Genomic DNA, 26,340 nt, shown 5'->3' with positions numbered 1-26,340 from the left:
GTTTCAGTTTCATTGTCCAACCCCTGTATCTCCAACTGGAATCACAGGCGAGCTTCTCTAGTCTCCAAAACTACGTTTTGTCACGAAAACAAACGTGAGAAGTGATGAAAGGTTTAATGATACCACGTCCAAACATGCACATCAACAAGTAGCGAGCAATCAGAGTTTGTGCGCTGATGTAGAAAACGGAGAAAAATAAAGGAATCTGAGTGGATTTGGCAACACGAGCAGCATGGATCGTTCTGCAGCGAGTTGGAGGTTAATAAATATTTTGTTTTGTAGAGAACAATCAGGTCAGAAATACTGTAAAACTCGTGTGCTGATGTATTCTGATACAAACGATATTACGCCCCTGAACCACGAGTTTTGATCGCAGAGCGAACACAGAGTTCCTACCGAACCTAGCGCCAACCCGTCGCCGAGCGAAAATTAGGGCAAAAATCGTGTAGTGTGAACCAGGCATAACTTGAGCTTCTGCCATGCTGAACTGATGTGCAGGTCAGATCTCATTGCGCAACAAAACAGTGGCTGGTCACGCGAAATTAAAGGGGTAACAGATTTCCGTGTACACCGTAAAAAGGGGCGTATTTAAAAGATTGATCTCGTGTTTATATGAATCGATATCGGATTGTTCAAATAAAGATCGATTCGAATCGAAAAATCGATTTTATAAACCCACCCCTAGTACATTGTTTAAAAGTGCTGTTATTAAACCCCCGATTAAAAAATCTAATCTTGATCCACATGTTTTATCTAATTAAATGCCAATTTCAAACCTTCCTTTTGTCTCTAAGATATTAGAAAAAGTAGTTTCCAAACAGTTATGTTCTTATTTGAATAAAAATTTATGTTGAATGACGATTGATAAATGAAAAATTTCAATCTGCATTTAAACCAAACCATAGTACCAAAACCTCATTAATTAGAGTAGTTAACGAGTTGTTAATGTCTTCTGATAATGGATGTGTCTCATTTCTTGTTCTATTAGATCTTAGTGCAGCATTTGATACGGTCGATCATAACATTTTACTGGATAGGTTAGAAAATACAGTAGGTGTTAAAGGACTCGCACTCTCTTGGTTCAAATCATATTTGACAGACCGCTCTCAATTTGTTTATGTAAATAATAAATGCTCGGAAACTACAAAAGTAAAGTGTGGTGTTCCACAGGGGTCGGTACTGGAACCGCGATTATTTGCACTCTATATGCTTCAACTAGGCAAAATTATTCATAAACATGGCATAAATTTTCACTGCTATGCAGATGACACACAGCTGTATAGATCAGCCAAACCAAATGATACTGACACAATCAGTAGGATAGAAGATTGTGTAAACGACATAAATAAACTGGATGTCATGTAATTTTCTTTTACTTAATTCAGATAAAACAGAGGTTTGACTTGTTGGCTCTAAAGCTGCCAGAGACAAGTTGTCTAACCTGGTGCTAAACCTAAACACTTTCTCTGTTACTGCCAGCTCAGATGTAAAAAACTTGGGTGTCACAATAGATTCAGATCTCTCCTTTGATACACATGTCAATAATATTACTAGAGTTGCTTTCTATCATTTGCGTAATATTTCTAAAATAAGAAATATACTATCTGTTAATGACGCCGAAAAACTGATCCATGCGTTTATAACTTCTCGGTTAGATTATTGTAATGCTCTTCTAACTAGATGGTAGATCCATACACAAACTTCAGTTAGTTCAAAATGCAGCAGCTCGAGTGCTAACTAGAACTAAAAAATTTGATCATATCAGTCCTGTTCTATCATCTCTTCACTGGCTGCCAGTTAAATTCTGCATTGATTACAAAATACTTTTACTAACCTATAAAGCGCTACATGGTCTGGCTCCACAGTATCTGAGTGAACTTATTAATCACTACAACCCAGCGCGCCCACTTCGCTCACAAGATGCAGGGTTACTTATAGTTCCTAGAATTAAAAAGACCACAGCTGGTGGAAAAGCATTTTCTTACAAAGCTCCACAACTTTGGAATAATCTTCCTGCCTCTGTTCGGGATTTGGACACAGTCTCAATGTTTAAGTCTAGACTGAAAACATTTTTATTTTCTCAGGCTTTTGATTAGTAAAGACAAAGGTGCAGAGCTTGGGGGTTCTTGGTCATAGAAACTTGTGGTGATCAGGGATGTTGGGTTGCTGTCGTTCTGCCGCTCTTGTCCGATCACTCAGGTTTGGGTAGGGGAGGTGGGCGCTGATGTCCTATGAAAGCCTTCATGACCTTGTTACCTGCTCGCTCTCCCTTTTAGTTATGCTGTAATAATTAGGGCTGCCGGAGTCTAAAACTCTCTTTTACTCAACTAGCATTGTGCATTATTAACTACATTCTCTGTCGTTTCACCCCGAGGGCATTCTGATAGAAACCTGTTTACCCGCCGAGGTTAAGGATTGAAATTGAGACTGCCGTCACAATGATGCTGCTCCTGCCGGATGTGACGGGCCCTCGGCTTGCTCAACAGGGGTTTTTGTATCTGTTAGTCCTGGATTTTGTAAAGTTGCTTTGAGACAATGTCTATTGTAAAAAGCACTATATAAATAAAGTTGACTTGACTTGAATTACAACATGATTAAACCATTGGGAACTCAATAACCACCCTTAATTGACTTCAGCTGTGATGTGTTATATAAACACCGCACAGAGAGTCAAGTGTTTAAATTGTGCTGCAATCATGGTGAAACTAAGGAGCTGTTACAAAAGCCGGGAGAGGAGATCATATAATTGCACCAAAGGGGCAATGGGTATAAGATCATTTCCAGGACCTTAAACAATCCTAGAAACACCACTAGAGATACTGTCGGCAGGTTCCAAACCTATGGAGCAGCAGCAAACCTGCCTGAAATGAAGCCCAAATTTTCATCATGAGGCTTTAACAATCTCATCAAGACACTGAAAAGAAAAACGCTAGTTACGAATGTAACTGTGGTTATGTGAGTAGTGGATGACCGCCAGGGCGGTACTCACGCCAGGGCACTACTCACGTAGTGCATGCTCCAGACCGAGATAATTGTACACCAAATTAGTCACATGTGACCCCTGCAGTGATGTCACTGACGATACATGTACCTGTGACCCACTGCAATCTTCCTCAGGAACCAGGAACGTCTCGATTACTCCAAGTGACCTGCAACCCTGGCGGTCATCCACTACTCACATAACCACAGTTACATTCGTAACTAGCATTATGTTTCGTATCTCCTGACCACCAGGGCGGTACTCACATAGTGGATGACTTATGCCCACGCCATCACGAGGAGTGCTTCAACTTCCACTCGTGGTAAGGGACAGGACAGCCGGTGCCAAGATAGATGAGGCTGCAACATTCACATTGTAAAAGCGTGAAAACGTACATGGCGAAGACCAAGTAGCCGCCGCACAAACCTCCACAATGGGGACCCCTCTTAAAGCGGCCCAAGATGTGGAAACTCCAATTCCTCCATTCCAATGACCTCTGCCAGCCAGCGACAGACTCGCTGCTTATAAAGACAATGACCACACTTAGCATTCGAGAAACAAACAAAGAGCTGATCTGTCTTCCGCACAGACACAGTAGCCGATACATAATGTCTCAATGCTCTAACAGGGCACAAGAGCTGATGCCTGGGGTCAGACTGATCGCTATACGCCACCAGACTGATGGACTGGTTGATAAATTCTGCCCTGAGAACTTTCAGAAGAAAGGCTGAGTTTGGTCTCAAGGTAACAGATGCCCCATCTAGGCCCCACCTGAGACACTCGGGGCTAACCAAAAGTGCATGCAACTCGTAGACATGCTTCGCTGTAAAAACAGCAAGCAAAAACACTGATTTAAGGGACAACCACTTGAGTCTAACCTGGTCCAGAAACTCAAACTGAGAACTACAAATATATTCGAGCACCAAGGAAAGGTCCCAGGTGGGGTCTAAGCCTCCTTGCACCTTTTAAGAAGGCCACAACAAGATTGTGTGAGCCCAGAGATGCACCTTTATTCAAGGTCAATTGGCTCAAAAGAGCAGCCACGTAGATCTTCAGAGTGGATCTCCCAGAGTCCAGCAACGCTTGTAAAAAAGGAAAGTACTGTTTCCACTGAACAGGACAGAGGAACAACCAACCGTTCCGTGTACCAGTTCACAAATGACCGCCACGTGGCAGTCAAGTAGCATTTATGATAGTGGCCATCATTTTGCACTCAAGGAAAACATGAGGAGAGTTCATTGTCGGCCCTAAGGGCCATAGCCAAAGCTGGAGAAATTCTGGTCGTGGATGCAAGTGTGAGAGGTCTTTTCTCAGGGGGAGCTTCCACAGAACACTCAGAAGTAAAGACAGTAGCCAGGGAAACCATGGTTGTCTTGGCCATCATGGGGCCACCAGAAAAACCTTGTGGCCGTCCTCCTGAACCCTGCCCAGCAGTGCAGGCAGGAGAGGGAGCGGCGGAAACTAGAGATGGAAGGATCGATCGGCTATGTATCGGTATCGGCCGATTTTTAATCAAAATATGCAATCGGCCGATATTTCTCAAATTTAGCCGATCCCGAGAGCCGATCGCGAGCGGCTAAAGCAGGCCTGGGCATCGTACGGCCCATCCCCAACCGGCCCACATGAGGTCCGTGGCAATTAAAAATCAGATGTAAATAAATGTACATCATACATGCCCTATAACAGGATTGTTTTTGACAGGACCGCTATGTCTTTAAATTTCCGCAAGTTTCGAATTACGTGTGTGTGAGATGAGTGTATCAGGCTTCACCGTAATGTGTCAGGGAACAGAACTGAGTGTGACTGACGGTCGAGTTTTTAACAAGACATGAACTTTTGAAGTATTTGTTTAAGTCAGACATAAAGCTGTTTAAGGATCACAATTTAGGCTTTAAATTGCTGTTACGGTACTAAACGGAGAAATACAAGAACATGAACGATGCAGAGCGTCACACCTGAAGCTTCACTAACTAAACTGCAAAAGCAACAAGGACTTTTTATAAAGTTTAACACATCCAGAACTGAAGCAGTCAGTCTGGCAGTTGTTTACCGTATATAACACAGACTCATCCAGGGCTGCTGTTATATTTAATCTATAATTCATTCAAGACCTCTGACAACTGCGTGATTTCAGTGACGCTATGCAGACAACATTTGTTTCATTTGCTGTTTTTCGTTTAGAATTAATTTATCATCTACATTTAATTGTTGCTGCTTTTCGTTTTTAAAATAACCCAGGGTCCGAGTTTAATGACTGCAATTTTGACTGCATTTACGTAGTATTTGTTTGATTTACTGTTTTTTTTATTCGTTTTAATTAAGGGCTACGTTTAATTATTGCAGTATTGACTGTTTAATTTACTGTTTAAAAACAATTCGAGTTCGTTTTAAAACAATTCAAGATCTACACTGAATGGTTGCAGTTTTTTGTTTAAAATAACCAGAGTCTGTGTTTAATGACTGCAGTTTTGACTGCATTTATTTAATTTACTTTTTTCGTTTTAAATTAATGTTATAAATATAATCATTGCACTATTGGCTGTATTTGTTTGATTTACTTTGTTTATTTACTGCTAATTTTGTTAAAGATATTATGCTGTTTCAAATTAGTTCGTTAAAAATGGTAATAAACCAGTTAGACCATGTTTCATGTCTTGCTTGCGCTAAAAATTGCATGTTGCGCTGCCGTGGCATATAGCCCCGCCCCCGAGCAGGTGATCGGCGATTGGAATCGGCCTCAAAAACGCTGATCTGTCCATCTTTAGTGGAAACACAAACCAATTCCGTCGGCCAGTCATGGGCTAAAGCATCCTGACCAAGTGGGCTGTTCTGCCTGTGTTCTGAGAACCATAATGGACAATGAGTCGTGTCCGATGAAGTGAACAGATTCACCCGCGCCTGGCCAAACTTCTCTCATATTAGATGAACCACCTCCGGGTGAAGTCTCCAATGACTGTGGCTCAGAGGCCGCCTCGAGACAGCGTCCGCTGTTCCACTGGCCGCCATGCTAGATGAACAGCCTGCAGAGAGAGGAACTTTGGATATGCCCATGTCCACAGCTCCATTGTCATATTCGGGACCTGGTGCCACCATAATGGTTTATGTGATAAACCGTGCTCAGGTTGTCTGTGCTTATAAACACATGTCTGCCCTGCAAACTTGGAAGAAGGAATTCCAAGGCAAGTTTCACGGCACATAGTTCTTGAAAATGTATGTGTTCCCGAGCTTTTATCATTGACCAAGTGCCCTGAACCCACCTGTGCCTCCACACGGCCCCCCAGCCAGAAGCCGACGCATCTGTCGTCACCACCTCCCTGCGTGTGGGTATTTGCCCCATGTTCACCACTGACAAGATGAACTTCGGAGAGCGCAATGGTTTGAGAGCTGTCAGACACTCTTCTGAAACATGGACCAACACACGTCTGTGGCGTACAGGATCCAGTTTGAGAGAAGTGAACCATATCTGAAAAGGCCTCTTGTGGAGTTTCCCCAATGTAACAAGCGCAGCCGCCAGAAGGAGGCCCTGGAGACGCAGTAGCCTTAAGAACGGCACTCTCATGCTTAGTTTCAGGCAGCACACACGAGACAGGATTGCTCACGCATGGGTCCTGGGAAGCAAGGTCGTCATAGACAGGGAGTCTAGCACCATGCCAATAAATTGGATCTTCTGGACTGGGAGGAGGATGCTCTTCTCCCAATTCAGCAGCCACTGTGTGTCCACGAGTGCCTGTGCTGTGGAGGGGGCACACACAAGCCAATCGTCTAAATCAGCGGTTCCCAAACTGGGGGGCGCGCCCCCTTTAGGGGGCGCAGAAGCATAGCTTGTGTAGCGCGTCTGACTGAAATTAAGCGCGGAACCAATGTTCTAACGTCGGATTTCTTTTTACGGTGGACGATAAACAAACCGTGTTTTCAGGTGTGTCAGGATTCATTCTGACAGAGAGTCTAGATCGGGGAGTCCAATACATCTATCGCTCAGTACACGCTGGGATAGTTCGTCATTCAAACAGATCAGCAAGACTGACATGAAACGTGGCCACTGTTTGTTTATTAATTTGCGGTTTGTTACCATGACTACGCCTCAGTCCGCATAAAGCAGCGCTGATCTGGTGGAGAAATTGTAACCTACAATCTGACATTCATATGGAGTCGAGGGCCTCTGCTGGACAGATTTTCATCTTCCAACGGGGGGCGTGACAGAAAAAGTTTGGGAACCACTGGTCTAAATAAGGGAGGATTTTTAATCCTTGCTCCATGAGGGGTGCCAGAGCAGCCTGCATGCAAATGTTCTTGGTGGCAGAGATAACCCGAAGGGTAGAACTTTGAACTGGAACACCCTTGTACATACGCGTGGTGGGGGGCGGTTTGATATTTCTGAGTGACGAAAGCGGTGAAAACCTCAAAAGGCTTTAGTTGTAGAGGCCTCTGAAAAGGCAGAGCGGCATTCAAGGGCTTCTTTGACTGAAGGGCCAAAAACGTACCCTGGCACCAGGGGTAGTGACCTGACTGCTATTCTACAGGCTTCAGAAAGTGAGGATTGGGCCAACCACACTTGGCGGCGCCCATGAATCAGTGTTTCCATCAGCCTCCCATAGCCCTGGGCCAAGTAGCTGACTGACTGCAGGGCTGTGTTTAAGAGCTCATCCACAGGTCCACTACTATCAGTGCCTTGTAGGGAAGACTGCAGGGCCAGAAGCAAAAGAGAGAGAGAATTGACTATTTTCGCCATCCTTGTGCTGCTAGAACTATGCAATTAAGGGTGATCCTCTCGCTATAAACAAATAAGTGGTGGGCTTCACTTAACACCAGGTATAAACTCTAGGTGAGGAGAGTCGCGCTGTTAGCACTCAGAGTTATAACTTTTCGAGCAGCGTGCTCTACTCAAAATCGAGTGAAACTTTAGGTTAGAGTGAGCTAACTCCCGCTGTACATACAGTGCTCACTTACCCGAGTTCCACACAGACAAAGGTTACCAGCTAAGCTTGCTCCGCGCCGAGTAATCTTCAGGTGGGAAATGAAAAAATCCAGTAACAAACACAGCTTCTCTAGCTCATTCTCACACAGAGCACGCTCCAGGTGAAATTGGTTGCCAGATCCCGCTGTGATAATCATAGCCCGTAGAGGACGAAGAAAATTCGTAGCTCTGACACAACGTGTCGCCGGGCTGTACTGTCGGTCTTGAAGGCAAGACGAGAAGAGAGTAAGTTTGCAGTGGGTCACAGGTACATGTATCGTCAGTGACATCACTGCAGGAGTCACATGTGACTAATTTGGTACACAATTATATCAGTCTGGAGCACGCATGCACGGGATTATCCACTACGTGAGTACCGCCCTGGCAATCAGGAGATACAAAACATAACCCCATTCTACTGCAAAAGCCTCACTGCATAACCTGATAAAGACTGGGATAAATGTGTCAGTGGCAACTTTAAGCAGCCAGATGCACACCACTCTTGACTAAGAAACACGGGAAAAGGCGACCGGAATACACCAGAAGAAGTTTGTGTAGGCCTGCAGCAGCTCTGAAACACAGTTCTCTGGAGCAATGAATTAAAACAGGAACTATGCTATGTGGACATGTGGAGCAGTGATTTGTCTGGCTTAAAAAAGGTGAGGCTTATGAACACATAATACTATCCCCACAGTCAAGCATGGAGTTGGGTTAGTAATGATGTGGGCAATATTGACTGTTTATCTGGCATGATGGAGTCACAGAAATACCATTGCTTTTTGAAGAGGAATGTTCTGCCTTCTGTGGTGAAGTTGAACCCTAATTAAAAAGGGACTTTAGCAAGACAATGATTCCAATCACACTTCCAACTAAACCAAAGCTTGGTTGACAAAGTAGTCCTGGAATATTTTGTCCACTGCCATTTTCATCAAAATATAAACTGCACACACAGTGATCATAGTGGCAGCATGGTGAACACACCCAAAACAAATTAAGGGTGAGCACTTGCATAAGTTTAAAAAAAAAAAGAAAATGTTTCCTAATGATAACTTTATCCTACCTCTGTGGCATTACCACCTGTACTGGGTCCGAGTCTCTCAAAGACGCTGGGCCTGCGAGATGGAGTGGTTGTACTGCTGCTGCTCTCTGATATTGTCTTTGAGTTTTCCACTGTCACCTTCCGCCTGATCTTGGACATTCTGCAGGGCTGCAGACAAAACCCTTACTTAATAAGTATAGGGACTTATTAAGGTTGCATAATGCATCATATTTTAATTGTGATCACATTTTGCTCTGTTAATTAAACACATTTGATTGTAATATACAAGTGAACCAAGTTACCATTTACAAATTAAGAAGCAATCCCTAAATTTTTTTTTTAAGAAATGACACTATGTACATTAATAATGATGTTCATTCTTAACAGCCTCTACTCTTCTACACATCTTTGTAAAATAGTAAAGACTATTCAGCCACAAGAGCACTAGTGAGGTCAGGCACTGATGTTAGGTGATAAGGCCTACCTTATAGTGATTTTTTTAGATCATCCTAAGGGTGTTGGATGACATTAAGCCCGGGCTTCTGTAAAGGCCAGTCAAATTTACAAGACTTAATTCTATGACAGTGCCATGTAAAAACGCATGTTTATATTCAAAGTGGCATGTTAAAATGCATGTCAATAAGACCCACTGCATGTATTTTTAATGTATGCACCATATACAGTGGGGCCAAAAAGTATTTAGTCAGCCACTGATTGTGCAGGTTCTCCTACTTAGAAAGATGAGAGAGGTCTGTAATTTTCATCATAGGTACACTTCAACTATGAGAGACAAAATGAAAAAAAAAAATCCAGGAAATCACATTGTAGCATTTTTAAAGAACTTTTTTGTAAATTATGGTGGAAAATAAGTATTTGGTCAATAACAAAAGTTCAACTCAATACTTTGTAACATAACCTTTGTTGGCAATGACAGAGGTCAAACGTTTCCTGTAAGTCTTCACCAGGTTTGCACACACTGTAGCTGGTATTTTGGCCCATTCCTCTATGCAGATCTCCTCTAGAGCAGTGATGTTTTGGGGCTGTCGCTGGGCAACACGGACTCCACAAATTTTCTATGGGGTTGAGGTCTGGAGACTGGCTAGGCCACTCCAGGACTTTGAAATGCTTTTTACGGAGCCACTCCTTCGTTGCCCGAGCAGTGTGTTTGGGATCATTGTCATGCTGGAAGACCCAGCCACGTTCCATCTTCAATGCTCTCACTGATGGAAGGAGGTTTTGGCTTAAAATCTCACGATACATGGCCCCGTTCATTCTTCCCTTAACACGGATCAGTCGTCCTGTCCCCTTTGCAGAAAAACAGCCCCAAAGCATGATGTTTCCACCCCCATGCTTCACAGTAGGTATGGTGTTCTTGGGTTCTTCTTCTTCCTCCAAACACGACGAGTTGAGTATTTACCAAAAAGTTCCATTTTGGTTTCATCTGACCACATGATATTCTCCCAATCCTCTTCTGGATCATCCATATGCTCTCTGGCAAACTTCAGACGGGCCTGGACATGTACTGGCTTAAGCAGGGGGACACGCCTGGCACTGCAGGATTTGAGTCCCTCTCGGCGTAGTGTGTTACTGATGGTAGCCTTTGTTACTTTGGTCCCAGCTCTCTGCAGGTCATTCATCAGGTCCCTCCGTGTAGTTCTGGGATTTTTGCTCACCGTTCTCATGATCATTTTGACCCCACGGGATGAGATCTTGACCCCAAAGGAGATTATCAATCGTCTTGTATGTCTTCCATTTTCTTACAATTGCTCCCACAGTTGATTTATTCACACCAACCTGCTTGCCTATTGTAGATTCACTCTTCCCAGCCTGGTGCAGGTCTACAATTTTCTTCCTGGTGTCCTTCGACAGCTCTTTGGTCTTGGCCATGGTTGAGTTTGGAGTCTGACTGTTTGAGGCTGTGGACAGGTGTCTTTTATACAGATAACGAGGTCAAACAGGTGCCAATAATACAGGTAACGAGTGGAGGACAGAAGAGCTTCTTAAAGAAGAAGTTACAGGTCTGTGAGAGCCAGAAATCTTGCTTGTTTGTTATTGACCAAATACTTATTTTCCACCATAATTTACAAATAAATTATTTAAAAAATCCTACAATGTGATTTCCTGGATTTTTTTTTTTCTCATTTTGTCTCTCATAGTTGAAGTGTACCTATGATGAAAATTACAGACCTCTCTCATCTTCCTAAGTAGGAGAACCTGCACAATCAGTGGCTGACTAAATACTTTTTGACCCCACTGTAGCTGAGAATGCATCCATCATGTAGTGAATGTCCAAATCTAAACATGCATAAACAACTACTGTAAACTTTACATACAAGTGATGCATGTTCAAATCATACACTGACAGGAACAAATACTATAAACTTTACATACATTCATATTTACATACATATAGTGCATGTTTAAATTTGAAATTTGCTTAACACTTTTACTAGATCCTAAACCGCTAACCACCGCACTAGATATTACGACATAGGTACAGGGGTTGGACAAAATAACTGAAACACCTGGTTTTAGACCACAATAATTTATTAGTATGGTGTAGGGCCTCCTTTTGCGGCCAATACAGCGACAATCCGTCTTGGAAATGACATATACAAGTCCTGCACAGTGGTCAGAGGGATTTTAAGCCATTCTTCTTGCAGGATAATGGCCAGGTCACTACGTGATGCTGGTGGAGGAAAACGTTTCCTGACTCGCTTCTCCAAAACACCCCAAAGTGGCTCAATAATATTTAGATCTGGTGACTGTGCAGGCCATGGGAGATGTTCAACTTCACTTTCATGTTCATCAAACCAATCTTTCACCAGTCTTGCTGTGTGTATTGGTGCATTGTCATCCTGATACACGGCACCGCCATTGGATGCACATGGTCCTCCAGAATGGTTCGGTAGTCCTTGGCAGTGACGCGCCCATCTAGCACAAGTATTGGGCCAAGGGAATGCCATGATATGGCAGCCCAAACCATCACTGATCCACCCCCATGCTTCACTCTGGGCATGCAACAGTCTGGGTGGTACGCTTCTTTGGGGCTTCTCCACACCGTAACTCTCCCGGATGTGGGGAAAACAGTAAAGGTGGACTCATCAGAGAACAATACATGTTTCACATTGTCCACAGCCCAAGATTTGCGCTCCTTGCACCATTGAAACCGACGTTTGGCATTGGCACGAGTGACCAAAGGTTTGGCTATAGCAGCCCGGCCGTGTATATCGACCCTGTGGAGCTCCCGACGGACAGTTCTGGTGGAAACAGGAGAGTTGAGGTGCACATTTAATTCTGCCGTGATTTGGGCAGCCGTGGTTTTATGTTTTTTGGATACAATCCGGGTTAGCACCTGAACAGCCCTTTCAGACAGCTTCCTCTTGCGTCCACAGTTAATCCTGTTGGATGTGGTTTGTCCTTCTTGGTGGTATGCTGACATTACCCTGGATACCGTGGCTCTTGATACATCACAAAGACTTGCTGTCTTGGTCACAGATGCGCCAGCAAGACGTGCACCAACAATTTGTCCTCTTTTGAACTCTGGTATGTCACCCATAATGTTGTGTGCATTGCAATATTTTGAGCAAAACTGTGCTCTTACCCTGCTAATTGAACCTTCACACTCTGCTCTTACTGGTGCAATGTGCAATTAATGAAGATTGGCCACCAGACTGATCCAATTTAGCCATGAAATCTCCCACACTAAAATGACAGGTGTTTCAGTTATTTTGTCCAACCCCTGTATATCGTTCATGTCTGCACTATTTTAACACAGTATTTATCATGAGGTTTGACACTGCAAGCCCATAAAACAACCAGTGCGAACGAATTAACGTTAACACTACCTAGCGTTATAGCTCAACTACCACGAGCGTAATGGATAAATAGAATATCACACCACTATAAAGAAAGCAATATTTATATATATATATATATATATATATATATATATATATATATATATATATATATATATAGGTTTTTACCTTCCATTTACGCATAACCCTGTTACTGAAAGGCTACCCATTGAAGCTAGAGCTCTTAGCTGCATTAGCATTCAGGCCCTATAGACCTATATAGACCTATATGCTAGTCATTCAAAACACAAAAAAGAAAATACTCACCACAAATGTTTATTTAAGCACTGCGTCCAGATTCATCGACTTTTCTGGTGAGTTTTCACTCTTTAAAAATAATTATAATCTTGCAGTTTGTTAAACGGCGCTTCCCAAGCCGCCTTCATGATGCTACACAGCGAGACTCTCAACGGTTGCATGCCAAATCGCTGTCTGTCTTTCACAAAGTACGCTAGGTAGGGTGTGTAAAGTCATTGTTTTATATCCTACACATAGTGCTCTTCTTTAGAAACTGTCGAGTCATTTAGAAACAGACAAAATCGAGAGGAGAGAATTGTGGGAAATTGTTGGATCGTATATCTTGTTGCACTTTTGAACGAATGCATAAGTAAATAAAAATATAAACATTTTAATAATTATGTAATAAAGCAATAGAAACATAGAAATACATATTTAAGTGCATATTAATGACGAAATAAATTGTAAAAATTATCGAAGCCTGAAATGTATATCAAATATATAAAAGTTGAATTTGTGATATTTGGCACGGTGGTTTTTAGGTCAGAACTTGCTGACATATTGGGATTTTTAGCACAAAAGTCTCATGTAAACTCGTATTGACACGCGCCAGGAGCTTTAGTTTACATTCACATTTTCGTTTGATTTTCATGTTTTCCTGGTCAGGGTCCCACTGAAATCACTGTCCGCAATGTAGAAACACCATTCAGTCGTTGCACTTCCCTCTAAAACATAATCATGTCTCATATAAATGCATCATATAAATGCTGTTTATGATATATCTGGTTAATGTTTTAGTTGCTGTTGATTGGTTGTTGTTTGGTTTAGATTAAGAATTATTAATAATGAGTCACCAACATTACCAATCACCAATGAGTCACTTACCATTTATTCTAAATCTTTTTTTTCCACACCATGCTGTGTTTTATTACTATTCTCTAATAAATGCATTGATTGAAAAGTTTTTATAATAAGCTGATAATCTAAATCAAATGTGTTACAGAGTGTTAAGAAAACATAACAGCCAATACAGGCTATTACATATTATAAATCACTGTGTCATCTCTGGTAATTCTTATTGAAGTTTCTGTAGAACACGCAGAGCTATGACTTTAACCGCTAACAGTCCTTCATTGCAGGCGCTAGAGATCATAGTTGTAGGAAGAAGAAAACCATATCGGCCACGGTCCTGCAGCTCAAAAGTAAATGAGTATTCAATCCCCTGATTGTAGGCCCAGTCATCTGACCCACCAGGAGCTAGATCTAAAAACAAAAAGTGACACAGTAAAACTGATGTTGTACATAACACAGAGTTACCCAAAATAGAACAAAGTCACCTATAGTACATGGTTAGCTTTCAAACAAAACTATTTACGCCATTATTCAATTATTGGGTGCTAAGGTGGCACAACAGTAAATTACGCCAACCCAGTACCACTTGAATCCAGGGCTTGAATACCCAGTGGTTGGCTGTCTAAATACTGACATGATTGGCTATGTTAGTGTCCAGGGTGTGTTACAGCATTGTGCTTTTGTTTTTTTAATTAGCATTAGCCTGTGGTGTGATGTGCCTCACTGCACTCAAAACACTAATTATATACATGAATTGGAACAATGCAAAAAAGGGGGAAAAGACAGTGTCGGAAGGTGTGAACCCAGGTCCTCAGAAAAACGCTTTTTGGGACCAAACTGAATTGTACCTAGTATGCTTACTAAGGCCAAAACATGCATTCCTGTTAGTGATATTCAAGCACACAGATATGCCCAATGACCTTGCGTTTTTTTTTTTTTTTTTTTAAAGCTTGGTGGCTTGGAAAAAGCCATGGGCTAGACCTGACCATCATACATTGGAGGGTGCCATAAGCTGGCAATGACAGTAAGAACGGCAATGGGGAAAAAGTATACACCTCATCAACAAGCGTATAAAAGGCAGGTCAGTAGTAAACAATGTACTGTAGTCTAATGAACACTTTAAAATGGCCTTAGACTATTTTTAGTAGGGATGCATCAATACCATTTTTTCCCAACCGAGTACGAGTACAAGTACATGTATTTTAGTACTCGCCGATACCGATACCGATACCTATTTAGAATGATGCAATCTGGAGCATTATGGAATAGTGTAGTTTTTAGTGTAAAATAGTGCAGTGGAACAGTTGCTTGGGTTGCCATCACTAATTGTAAAAAAAAAAAAACACCTCAGACATCATTGAGAAAGCTTCTGACAAGCTAACGTAAACGTTCATTAATAAACGCACGTAATTAACGTTGTGCACATCATACATGCGATGCGATTCTGCTGATTGAAATATTTACTTTAAAAGGATAATACAGTCCGATCCCATCTGAGCCGATTCTATCAGCACATACATTCGTGGTTCACCTCGGTAAATCGTAAACGACTCTGAGTCGGCTCCCGCTCTGTGGTAATAACCAGTATAATTAAGCCTGAGCTTTATAATGTAAGCGAGTCACACAAAATGTTCTGTAGTAGTTGGTGTTTATTTACAACCGCATCATTCATTATAACAGTAAACACGGAGAGATGACTGAGAAAAGAAGCTTAAAATGAATCGACTCCTGAATCACTTGTATCGACACTGAACAGAGTATTGAACACAAACACGTCCTATAACAGCGGTCGCTGCTTTTGTAACCGGTTATCTTCACTGTTAGCTCTATTTTGAAGGTTTTTTTTGTCAAACGGAACTAAATAACATTAAATGTGCGTGTGAGCGTGGTCAGTGAGAATAATTCAATCTGTCTCCCGTGGGTGAAAAATGAATTGCTTTAGTTTTAGAAGTAAAAAAATCTCGTAATGTCACGCCCCCCCACCCCCTCCCGGTCAGGCACTCGCGCCCCACAGGTTGAAAATCCCTGCGTTAACGCAGCAACGTACACTAGGCACAAGGTATCGGATGTTTAGTATCGGAGCCTCGTTTGCGAGTACGAGTACGAGTTAATGAGCGCGGTATCGGGCTAATACCCGATACTAGTATCGGTACTCATGCATCTCTAATTTTTAGTAATAGAAATTTAAGCCAAATAAAATTATTTGCCTTTAGGTAACAAGCTTACATATTGTCTTTGCTCCAGCACCAAAGCGGTATAGATTTTTGTAAAATCTGCGTATTTTCAAGGCTGCTTCCTGCACAAGTCCGAGCTGTCAGAAAACATACAAACACACTGAAAAATCCACATCACCATCTGAGTCTTGCTATTGTTTATATATTTTAAGTTACACTATTTCAAAAATTTCCAGAGTGGGTATAAAGTAAACGCACACTTTTGTTAGCTCAGTAGTTCATGATAGAATTGTCTAAATGCAGAAATCTGAAGAAATCTCATTCTACAGTCATATTTACACACACACACACACACACACACACACACACACATTTAATCTAATCACAGAATTAATACATAGATAGATAAAAATGATACAAATTTATGGCACAATATAAAGAGGAGAATTAGACAACAGCAACCATGCACTGTTAATCAGCAGTCTTGTATAAAGCAAGAATGGGCAAAACTTCCACATGAAAAACTGCAACAATTAGTATTCTTAGTTTCCAAATGATTAAAAAGTGTCTGAAAGTGTGTTGCATGCATCAAATAATAAAAAAACAAGTGTAATTACAAAACACAATTATGTTGGTCATTGAAAATTTTGGCAATATTGTTTGTACTTTTGTTAAATAAAGGATCAAGACATTTAACCAATCACGAATTCTTGTTTTTACTTTCACAAATTTCTTGCTTTCACTCTACAAGATGTCCAGACTTTTCTGGAAATATGGTTTGTTAAATCCACACAATTAATACAGAAATAGTTTCTTAATGTTTCATTTAACAATTTACTATTAATAAACCTACAAACTTTTAATACTTTCAGTTACATACCACATTTACTGTATTTACCATATCACTTCGGACTAGCTTTCTAATTCTTATGTAATGTGTAAGATTCTAATATGGATGTGAGAGTTGATCCAGGATTAGTGTGCTTACCAGTTCAGCATGGTTTGGGGCCTCCTCGTATGTGCAGGAGTAGGGGAAGAGCAGCATCTGCGAGTATGAGTGGATAGAGAAGTAAAGCTTGACAGTGTCTTTATTTGAGCGGAGGAACTTGGCCACAGCTTCCACCTCTGGCTCAGACTCAGGAAACTGACCACAGTAAATCTCTGAACAGGGAATGCTGGAGGCTCCCTTTGCTTTACCATAAAAAATTAAATATGGGAAGTGTCAGGTATTTGCAAGAAGACACAGTAAAAGTACAAACTGCATTTTCATAAAAGTTGGAAAATTTTGTAAAATGAAATAAAAATACTTCTTCTGTTATTATTATTTCTTATATTTCTAAACAGCTAGTTGTCCTTGCTCTAAAGATTCAGATTTGGTTACTTACTACACCAGTTGGCATCAAAGTTTCGGTTCAGATCGGCTCCAACACAATCAGTGTAATTTCTAACTGATCGGTTCTTTCTCCACATACGGTCCTGCAGAACACCAGCAAACATGTAAAGCTGATGGCTGCTAAGCAGATTTGTCTGTCCCCTGATTATAAATAATACAGCTTAATAATCATACATGTCAAAAGATTTAATTGTGGATTTTTATTTTTTCATTTTCATCAACCACAGGGCTGTGGTTAGTCAGGTTCCATTTGGATCATTTGGTGCAAGGCAGCCAATAGCACTGCTGAGATTCCAACCTGGGTTGCAGTGGTGGGTTGAGTAATAGACCATTGCACCACCTGAGCGCCTGTTACAGGTTTTAGATACACAAAAGGAGGCTCCAATAGCTCAGTTTGGATAAATAAACTAACAGTTATTTGAAAGCTTTTAATACTAATACTATTAAACAAAGAAACAACTCTATTGTCACACTTGGAGCCTTTGTCTGCTCCAGTGTGCCTATGTGCCACACCCCTCTCTCACTGGGAGCACACGCTGTCCTCTGCCACGCCCCAGCTCATGATTGGTTCCCCTGGACTAATTAGCTCCAGCTGCAAATTATTTAAGTGAGGAGCTGTAGGGGGGGGACTATTTAGCTTGGTTTTGCTTTGTTTGGGGTCTGTATAGCTCTTGTTCCTAGCTCTTGTTCCTAGCTCTTGTTCCTAGCTCTTGTTAGCTAGCTCTAGTTAGCTAGCTCTAGTTAGCTAGCTCTAGTTAGCTAGCTCTAGTTAGCTAGCGCTTGTTCCTAGCGCTTGTTCGCTAGCTCTTGTTCGCTAGCTCTAGTTCCTAGCTCTAGTTCCTAGCTCTAGTTCCTAGCGCTTGTTCCTAGCGCTTGTTCCTAGCGCTTGTTCCTAGCGCTTGTTCCTAGCGCTTGTTCCTAGCGCTTTTTCCCTAGCTCTAGTTCCTAGCTCTAGTTCCTAGCTCTAGTTCCTAGCTCTTGTTCCTAGCTCTTGTTCCTAGCTCTTGTTCCTAGCTCTAGTTAGCTAGCTCTAGTTAGCTAGCTCTAGTTCCTAGCTCTAGTTCCTAGCTCTAGTTCCTAGCTCTAGTTAGCTAGCTCTAGTTAGCTAGCTCTAGTTCCTAGCTCTAGTTAGCTAGCTCTAGTTAGCTAGCTCTAGTTCCTAGCTCTAGTTCCTAGCTCTAGTTCCTAGCTCTAGTTCCTAGCTCTAGTTAGCTAGCTCTAGTTCCTAGCTCTAGTTCCTAGCTCTAGTTCCTAGCTCTAGTTAGCTAGCTCTAGTTAGCTAGCTCTAGTTCCTAGCTCTAGTTAGCTGTGTTTCACCTTTTTTGTTCTGTCTTGTCTTTTTATAATAAATCTTGGTTTTGTTCTATCATCTCTGCGTGTATGTCCGCCCCTTTGTCTCATCCGTAGCCCCCTCGTGACATCTATTCTAGGCTCTATAAACATGGAATAATAATTTATATTTATAACAATTAAAATTTTTAATATTGTGATGTATACAGTTTTACTGAAAACACATTAAGACACGGAGGTTGGAAATAAAAGTGTAAACAGTAGAAAACAAATAAGAAAGCAATCATTTTTCCTGTATTCAATTAAAACAGTAAATTGACAATGATTTTGTAACAGGGATGGACAAGTGACAAAGAACTTTTTGCCGATGTCTTTTTGCTGATATTCAAGCTAAAATAGAACTGCACCTAAAAAGCCACAAACTGGGCGTCTAACTGCATAGGGTGTAAACTGCAGTCATACTATAACCTTTGGTAAAGTAGCTTTTTGTACTGTATGTGTACCTCTGTCACTCCTTTTTATAAGACAGAACATAAGAACATGAAGATCTTACTGTTGTCCATGTGTACTTGTAACCATCTGGATTCATGACGGGTAAGATATAAATGTCCATCTTGTCCAGCATTGTTGTGATGTCCACATTATGCTGATAAAATGAAAGAGCCTGAGGGCAGACAATAATGTCTTACATTATTCTAATGACTTGTGATAAACAATTTATTTTTATGTTCATTAGTAATTGTCATACAGACAACTACTAACAACAATAACACGTAAATCTTAAAAAGGGTATACAGTGGCATCAGAGTGGCCAACCCTTGCAAAGATACTGCTAATAATTCATAGCTCTGAGAATAAAAAGAATGAAATATTTTTAAAGTAGTTTTAAAAGTTTTGTTCATTTAAATTTTTAATTTCATTTTATTTTCATTAATCACTATCCTGGTCAGGATTCTAGCAAATCCGGTTCCACAGGGGTGAGTAGGTGCTCTGCATCTAAATACTGTATAATCACATTTATGTTAACGTTGGGTTCTACCTAGCCAGCGAGCTAATTTATGGCCAACCAGCATTTGTGCTAATGAATTATAGATGCTAGTAAACTGCAATTTATAAGGGATGCTGAATTATTTATTCCTTACATATTTGACAAACCAAAGGCAGAAAGCAGGAGAGATCCATTCACGAGCATGAATTCCACAATCCAGCCACATTGCTTTATCCACCGGACCCCTTTTTCCTGACAACTGCAACACAAACAACACAAAGTAACAACAATTCAATGGAGTTATCTGAGAATAAGATATTTCTTACTAAATATTAAATTAAAATTACATTTGAGTTTAAATTAAAATTGTCAAAAGTGTTTGATGTTGATTAGAAAGCTTGTTAGATTTTATGTTAGGCACTTAAAGAATGTGTTGCATTTTGCCCCTTGTGCCCAAGGTGCCCCTTTTAAAAGTGCATTTTTTTCTTTTAAAGTCATCATTTGTCCACTAATGTCCTACCCATGACTTGGTACTACTTGCAGTACTTACCTTAAGGACATAAAGTGGGCGTTTCTCATAGGATGAGCCGATCAGTAGTACTTTTACCATGTCTGGATACTCTTGGCTTGTTTTATTTATCCAGTGATAGATCTAAATAAAGAATTGAATGGTGTTGGATGTTTATTTCTGAGGTAAAGTGTTTATTTCTTAATTCATTTTATTTTATTTATTTTAATAAATGTTTACATCTTCTAAAGAGTGATATCTCTCATAGGACATGCCAGCACTTCGAGCATCTGTTGTGTCATTTCTGGTCTGTTCCTGGATCAGTTCCTGTGTGTTCTCCAATAGCACACTGTACATACACAACATGCCCATGATTTAATACAGAAGCTAAAATCAGTTTGACCTTTTTACATAAAAAAAATAACATTACAACTTTTAATTTACTCATTCTAAACCAGGGGTGTCAAACTCATTTTCACCGAGGGGCACATCAGCATTATTGTGGCCCTCAAAGGGCCGATTGTAACGTATCCTGCTGTGATTGCAGTCTGTTGTTTTTCTTGGAGGCTGAATTCTGCATTTATACTGTCCTCCTTTACCACAGACACGGCCTCATAACACAAGAGTCATTACGCACCGTTTTTCTTCCTGAAGTACAAACTTGTTTTTACTTTCATTACATTTCCTCCTTCTGCTTAATTTTCTTACTTATCTTCTTGTACATTTTGGGATTATGTGTAAATATTTCTTAACATCATCTACTGGTGGGATGCGGTCACTTTGCAGGTCACAAAATCAGCATTTATGTAGGATTTTACAGTGTATTTTAAGACTATCATTCTGACCTCACTAAGAGTTTATCCCCCTTTCTCAGCTCGACAGACAGACAGACAGCTCTCTTCAGAATACAGTCGGTTTTATTTACTTCCCAGCTGTGTGATACACTGTGTGCACCAGAATGAAGTAAAAATACAAACAATAAAAACAATAAAGAACTTAATACAGTACAAGCACACAGCTGTAGTCAAGTGTTACATCTGGTACAATATGAGCTTTAACCAAGCGTAAAATAGCGCTAACGAGTTAGCATTTTGTGTAAAGATACTAATTGCTATACTAACAGTAACAATAGTATTTAAATACGGTAAATTTGTAACTAAAACTTTGTGATATACTCACTAAACATTTACAAACAACTGAGAATATAAACGCCACTACTTACAGACGATGCTTTGGTATTATATTGCAAGATAATTATTTGTATTTATTTATTATTGTTTACATTACTGACTACGCTACCCCGCGTTCTTTTGCCGTAAAAGTCACATGGCTTCTCAGTGAAGGTCAAAGTTAGTTGCCATGACTACGATGCCACCGGTTGCCGTTTAAAGGCGCAGTAAGTAACATTTATTTAAAGGCGCAGGAGTCCCATTAAATTATAAGCGCGTCTCTGTAACGACTCGAACCATCACAACAATCATACAGTCGTTTAATCTCTCGGATCTGGCCCGCGGGCCGTGAGTTTGACACCCCTGTTCTAAACCAATAAGGATAAAGTCAGCTTAAAAATGATAGTGTTTTTTATTTAAAAAAGAGAAATTTCCAAGAAAATTAACTCTATGACAACTGGTCAAATTGTGAAAATTGTCAAAAGATTGGTTTTACATTTAGGAGACACATTTATGTAAAATAACTTTTCCAAGCAATTAGGGGTTAATCAACAGTTGCAACTGAGTGGTGGTGGGGCCTAAACCAGTGACCTTCTGATAACTAGTCCAGTAGTTTTTTTAGTCCAGTACCTGTTTTATGCAACAGTTTACCGTATTTATTATCATTATTTTCTTTAGCCACAATTGTAGAACAATTGTAGAAAAGACCAAAGACGGTTTTAAAGAAAGACGGGTTGCTAACAGAGAAGTGGGCAACTCTGTAAGGAAAAAATTGAGATAAATAAAAAGACTTCCACTCGGAGCAAATTATTGCATAACAAGGCATTAAACGAAACCAACATGTCAATCATCTGTGCCTCCATGCCCCCTCTGCCCGCAGAAATGGCTATGCAGACTGGCATGTTTCTGTAACCTTCCTTCTGCCAATATCTATGGCAGGTGGATTTTTATATTGGGTGGGCTGGGGTGCTGATCCTTATTTTCTTATGTTTTGATCTTTCTTATTTTCTTGAAATAGTATACACTATATGACCAGTATATGTATGTATATGTTTATGTATATACCAAAACCATATGTGGACACCACTCCTATATTTAGATTTTAGTTGTTTCAGTCACAAAGACAATGGTTTGATGAATAAGGTGTGAAGAAACTCCAATAGTGGAATGAACAGATCCCTCAACTTAACACCTTTGAATTGGAACATGATTGCAAGGTAAGACCTCACAAATGCTCTTTTAATTAAATGGCACAAATTCAACCTTCAAAACTTGTAGAAAGCAAATCATTGTTAGCATAGAAATAATTCAGAATTTATCAGGTGTAGGTGACTTTAGGAAGGCTGACTTGCCTGTAGCTGAGCCTATATGTACGTAGTAGAGCAGTAATATGCTCCACACTGCCTGAATGGATGTACAAATGAACCTGTGAGTTTGTTGTGATGTGACTGAAATCAGCTGGCTGCCACAGCACTGTCTGATAAAGATCAAAAACAGTTATTCGTATTAGTTTTCATTTTCATCATGTGCTTAATGCTGGTCAGGGTTGCTGCAGGCCCGGTTCCACCAGGAAACACTGGGTGCAAGGCAAGAACATTTTGGATCACATCACAGGGCTTTGCCCCTCCTTTTAGACATAGCCAGTCATGTCTGTGTATGCCTGACCGGCTGATAGCACAGCTGAGATTCATACCCGGATCTCAGCGGTAGATGGCTACAGCATAAAAGATTGCTGCGCCACCTGAGAATCTAAGTGGTGCTATCGACTGGCCAGTCATATACACAGATATAATTGGTTATGCTTGAAAGGAATGGCCAACTTCGCACCCAGTGGAATTGGACCTGCTGTGACCCTGTCAAGGATAAAGTGGTTGATAAAAAGAAAATTAATAAAATAGTTAAACTAAATATAAATGTCAAATATTGGATGAGTAAGTTAATTAAGGTCTAAAATGTAAATACTTCAAGTGAGTGCTGTGGGTTTACATGCCTCGTTATGGCTGGCTATGTCCTGTAGTAGGAGAACATGTTCCTCTGTTGCAGCCATAATGGACAGAACTTTGTCACTGTTTTAAAAAAAAAAGGTAAGCTTATGCATCACGTGATAACACAAATGAACATACATTTTATCAGCTTTTAATGAAATGATGAAGAGTAATAAACATACAACTCTTGGTCAATAGTCTATGAATTATCTAATTTCCTCTGTCATATGTTTGCCTTTTGTTGCCTATCAAACATAATTAATTGTACAAACTCTCAGCAGAATTAAATGCAGCCTACAGCCTTTTTTCAGTAACACATAAACAATAGGACTAAAACAAATTAAATTCAAGCACTTACTGTTCTGGTTTGCAGAAATATATTTCCAAAAAGCATATTGAAAAAGCTAATAAAACCAGATGTTTCATCTTTTCTCCGCTGGCTTAAAACTGTTGTGCAATAAAGAGCTGAGAGAGAACAGTATTGATTTGATACTGTTGACTTTACTAGTTAAACTTTTGCTGTCCTACTTCACAGATAATATTTGGCTTTTACACATTCTATTTTGGATTAATACAATGTTCATGATTTCTATAAGAGCTGTTTAAAACTATTGGTCATGACAAATTGGTCATTTGTTGTTTTTAATTTTGTTTGTATTCATAAATATAGAATTAACCTATTCTAATCATGTTGTCTGACCACAAAAGAGCAGGAATTACATAACAAAACTCATTACTGATCTTGATACCCTTAAATCATCTAATTAACAATCACAGTAACAGAAGATTTAAGTATAGTCTAATAACATCAATGACATCAATATTAAAATATGCAACCACAGTAGAACTGGAAAATATGAATATAGTGTATATACTGCCTGACAATAGAAATGTGTATATCAGTAGATATAGAAAGATGTATATCAGTAAATATAAATTTGTAAATATCAGTAGATATAGAAATGTGTTTGTCTAAATGTGTATATAAGTAAATGGAAATGAGTATATCAGTAAAGATAGAAATGCCAAACTTTAAAATGCTGATTTAAAGTAAAGGGTTTCTTCCTGCATGGTAACCTTCCTGCATGTAAGAGATTTACAGCTTAATTGAATGTGGACCATGTTAACTATGCTTCACCAGCTTTCAATTCATAGTAAAGATGTTTTGTTGTGGCTCTTGATTTACATTTTATTATTGGGTCAAATTACTGGGTGCAGACAAACTAATCCTATTTATATGAGCACAAAAAAGTAAACAGTAACAGAGGACCATAATCACTAACAAGGAAAAAAAAAGCAATAAGCAATACCACAAAGCCAAATGGTATAAAAACAAATAACACAAATCCATGTGGTAAAACACGCTAGCACACCAGAGCTGACATCTTGATTTCACAAGTTCAAATCTCAGTTCTGCTACTGGCAGGCCAGGTGGCTATATGTACAGTAATTGACTGTCCACGGGTAGGAATGCTGGAGTAAATGCTGAAATTATCACCTCTGCTGGCTGATCGATGATGCCTGCACAAACTGGGGGATTGTGATGAAGTAAGGGTAACTTACCCATCACGACAGCATGTTTGAATGTTTAACTTACATGGGCAATACCATCCTCTGTTAAGGAGAGGGGGAGAAAGACCAGGAAGGGAGAGTAAAGTGCACTTAAATGGAATGTAAATAATTGTATGTAGGTGTAAGTGCCATGGCCATCCATGTGATTTAAAATGAGTAAATACATTGATGAATTTACTAGTGTTTATTACAATAATTTGTTTGTATATTGGACCCTAGTTACTCCATTAATATATCGGCTCAGGGGAGGGGCTACCACTATAAAAGGACACACAGGTAGTCAATATGGAGTTCAGTCTACCATTGTAGAAGGAGACCACAACAGTGTGTGTGACTTTGTAGTCAAGTGAGTTGTGAGTGGAAACATTGTCAGAGTGTTAGTTTATGTTTGTGAACTTTTCGTTTTGTTTCGTCCAGTGTGCACGCAATTGTACATTTGTAAATAGCGTCGTGTGTATATATGTGTAAATAAACAAGGCGGAAAAGGAAGCACACCTGAGTCCTCAACTTTATTCCGGGTCCCAGACCAATCGCCCGACACTACCCATGGGGTTTGCCCTGTCACAGGGATAATGGAAATTGTTGTGTGACTCTGCGTGCGTGATACAGATCTCCATATGAACTTTCCTCGTACATAAGTCATGGCTCTCCTCGTTCAGGAGTGGAGGTCTGCAGCAGCAGAGGAAATGAAATGCGAGGAAACTTTACTTATTTGTAAATTTTATTATAGCCAATGACCTCTTATAACAAAATGAACTAGTGAACTAGCGTACTATACTGAATGAAAATGTTCACATACTATACGTTAAACTACTCTGAACAACAGCATGCAATATATAGCAGACAAGTAAGTTATTGTTACGCATAGTAAAAAGGTAAAATATTTTAAAATGTACATACATTTTATGGCTTCTTATTACTAATTTTGATGAGTAAAACAAATACACATGCACAAAGTCTCCTAAGCATGTGAAAGGATTAAATCTTTAAATATAACCTTTTGTACAAAGAAATGGACATGATGGGTTTTTCAAATGTGCTTCCTTGCTTTAGCAGTGCCAAATACTAAAAAAAAGACTTGAAAGTATGTACTTTTCAAATATTGAATATTTGAAATTGCCATGCTGATTATATGACAATGTTGTTATAAACAAAAAAAAAAACACGGTACGTATTACATTTGAGGAAAATGCAAAATAGCAGCATTTTACCTTCTACAACTGTATGTAAAATTTTTGCATTTATTGCGTGCTGATTCTCCAGAGCAGCAGGTGGCGCGCATACGCAGTGTATGTTCAGATTGTAATTAAGTAGAAGAAGAAAATCAGGAAATGTGTAT

The 26,340-nt window shown here is 40.0% G+C and overlaps 2 protein-coding genes across 7 annotated transcripts in view; both read right to left on the bottom strand.

Moving 5' to 3' along the window:
- zc3h13 (zinc finger CCCH-type containing 13) overlaps positions 1–13,363 on the bottom strand; it is a 54,112-nt gene extending 40,749 nt beyond the window's left edge. For 4 of the 5 annotated variants that reach the window (XM_063010588.1, XM_063010592.1, XM_063010590.1 and 1 more), the window contains exons 1-2: positions 13,101–13,363; positions 8,995–9,141 (exon numbers count right to left, since the gene is read on the bottom strand). In XM_063010588.1, the coding sequence (XP_062866658.1) occupies positions 8,995–9,132 (138 nt within the window). In that variant the 5' untranslated portion in view covers positions 9,133–9,141; positions 13,101–13,363. Of the gene's footprint in view, positions 1–8,994; positions 9,142–9,457; positions 9,495–13,100 lie in introns of those variants that run through there. The other variant, XM_063010589.1, reaches the window with a different exon arrangement.
- A 573-nt stretch (positions 13,364–13,936) lies between these two features.
- cpb2 (carboxypeptidase B2 (plasma)) lies at positions 13,937–23,895 on the bottom strand. Of its 2 annotated transcripts, XM_063010594.1 has the most exons (11): positions 23,788–23,895; positions 23,435–23,510; positions 22,797–22,921; positions 20,516–20,624; positions 20,318–20,419; positions 19,922–20,026; positions 19,333–19,443; positions 17,482–17,572; positions 17,085–17,287; positions 16,149–16,233; positions 13,937–14,333 (listed from the first exon to the last, which is right to left on the bottom strand). In XM_063010594.1, exons 1-11 carry the CDS (start codon positions 23,853–23,855, stop codon positions 14,146–14,148), a joined length of 1,263 nt encoding a protein of 420 aa, XP_062866664.1. In that variant the 5' UTR covers positions 23,856–23,895; the 3' UTR covers positions 13,937–14,145. The 2 variants fall into 2 exon arrangements, with proteins under 2 accessions (XP_062866664.1, XP_062866663.1); XM_063010593.1 differs by lacking the exons at positions 22,797–22,921; positions 23,435–23,510; positions 23,788–23,895 and adding an exon at positions 21,498–21,512.
- Between the last annotated feature and the right edge of the window lie 2,445 nt (positions 23,896–26,340).

Source organism: Trichomycterus rosablanca, chromosome 15 (genome assembly GCF_030014385.1).
Source record: "Trichomycterus rosablanca isolate fTriRos1 chromosome 15, fTriRos1.hap1, whole genome shotgun sequence".
NCBI lineage: Eukaryota > Metazoa > Chordata > Actinopteri > Siluriformes > Trichomycteridae > Trichomycterus > Trichomycterus rosablanca.
The sequence above is the reverse complement of the archived record's forward strand: the minus strand, read 5'-3'. Positions and strand labels throughout refer to the sequence as shown.

Coding starts and splice junctions, on each gene's coding strand:
- cpb2 (XM_063010594.1), bottom strand. CDS start 23,855: ATGAAACATCTGGTTTTATTAGCTTTTTCAATATGCTTTTTGGAAATA. Junction 20,420..20,515: donor GATATCACTCTTTAGAAGAT/GTAAACATTTAT, acceptor TTCTTTATTTAG/ATCTATCACTGGATAAATAA. Junction 14,334..16,148: donor TGCTGGAGCAAAGACAATAT/GTAAGCTTGTTA, acceptor TTTTGTTTTTAG/ATCTAGCTCCTGGTGGGTCA.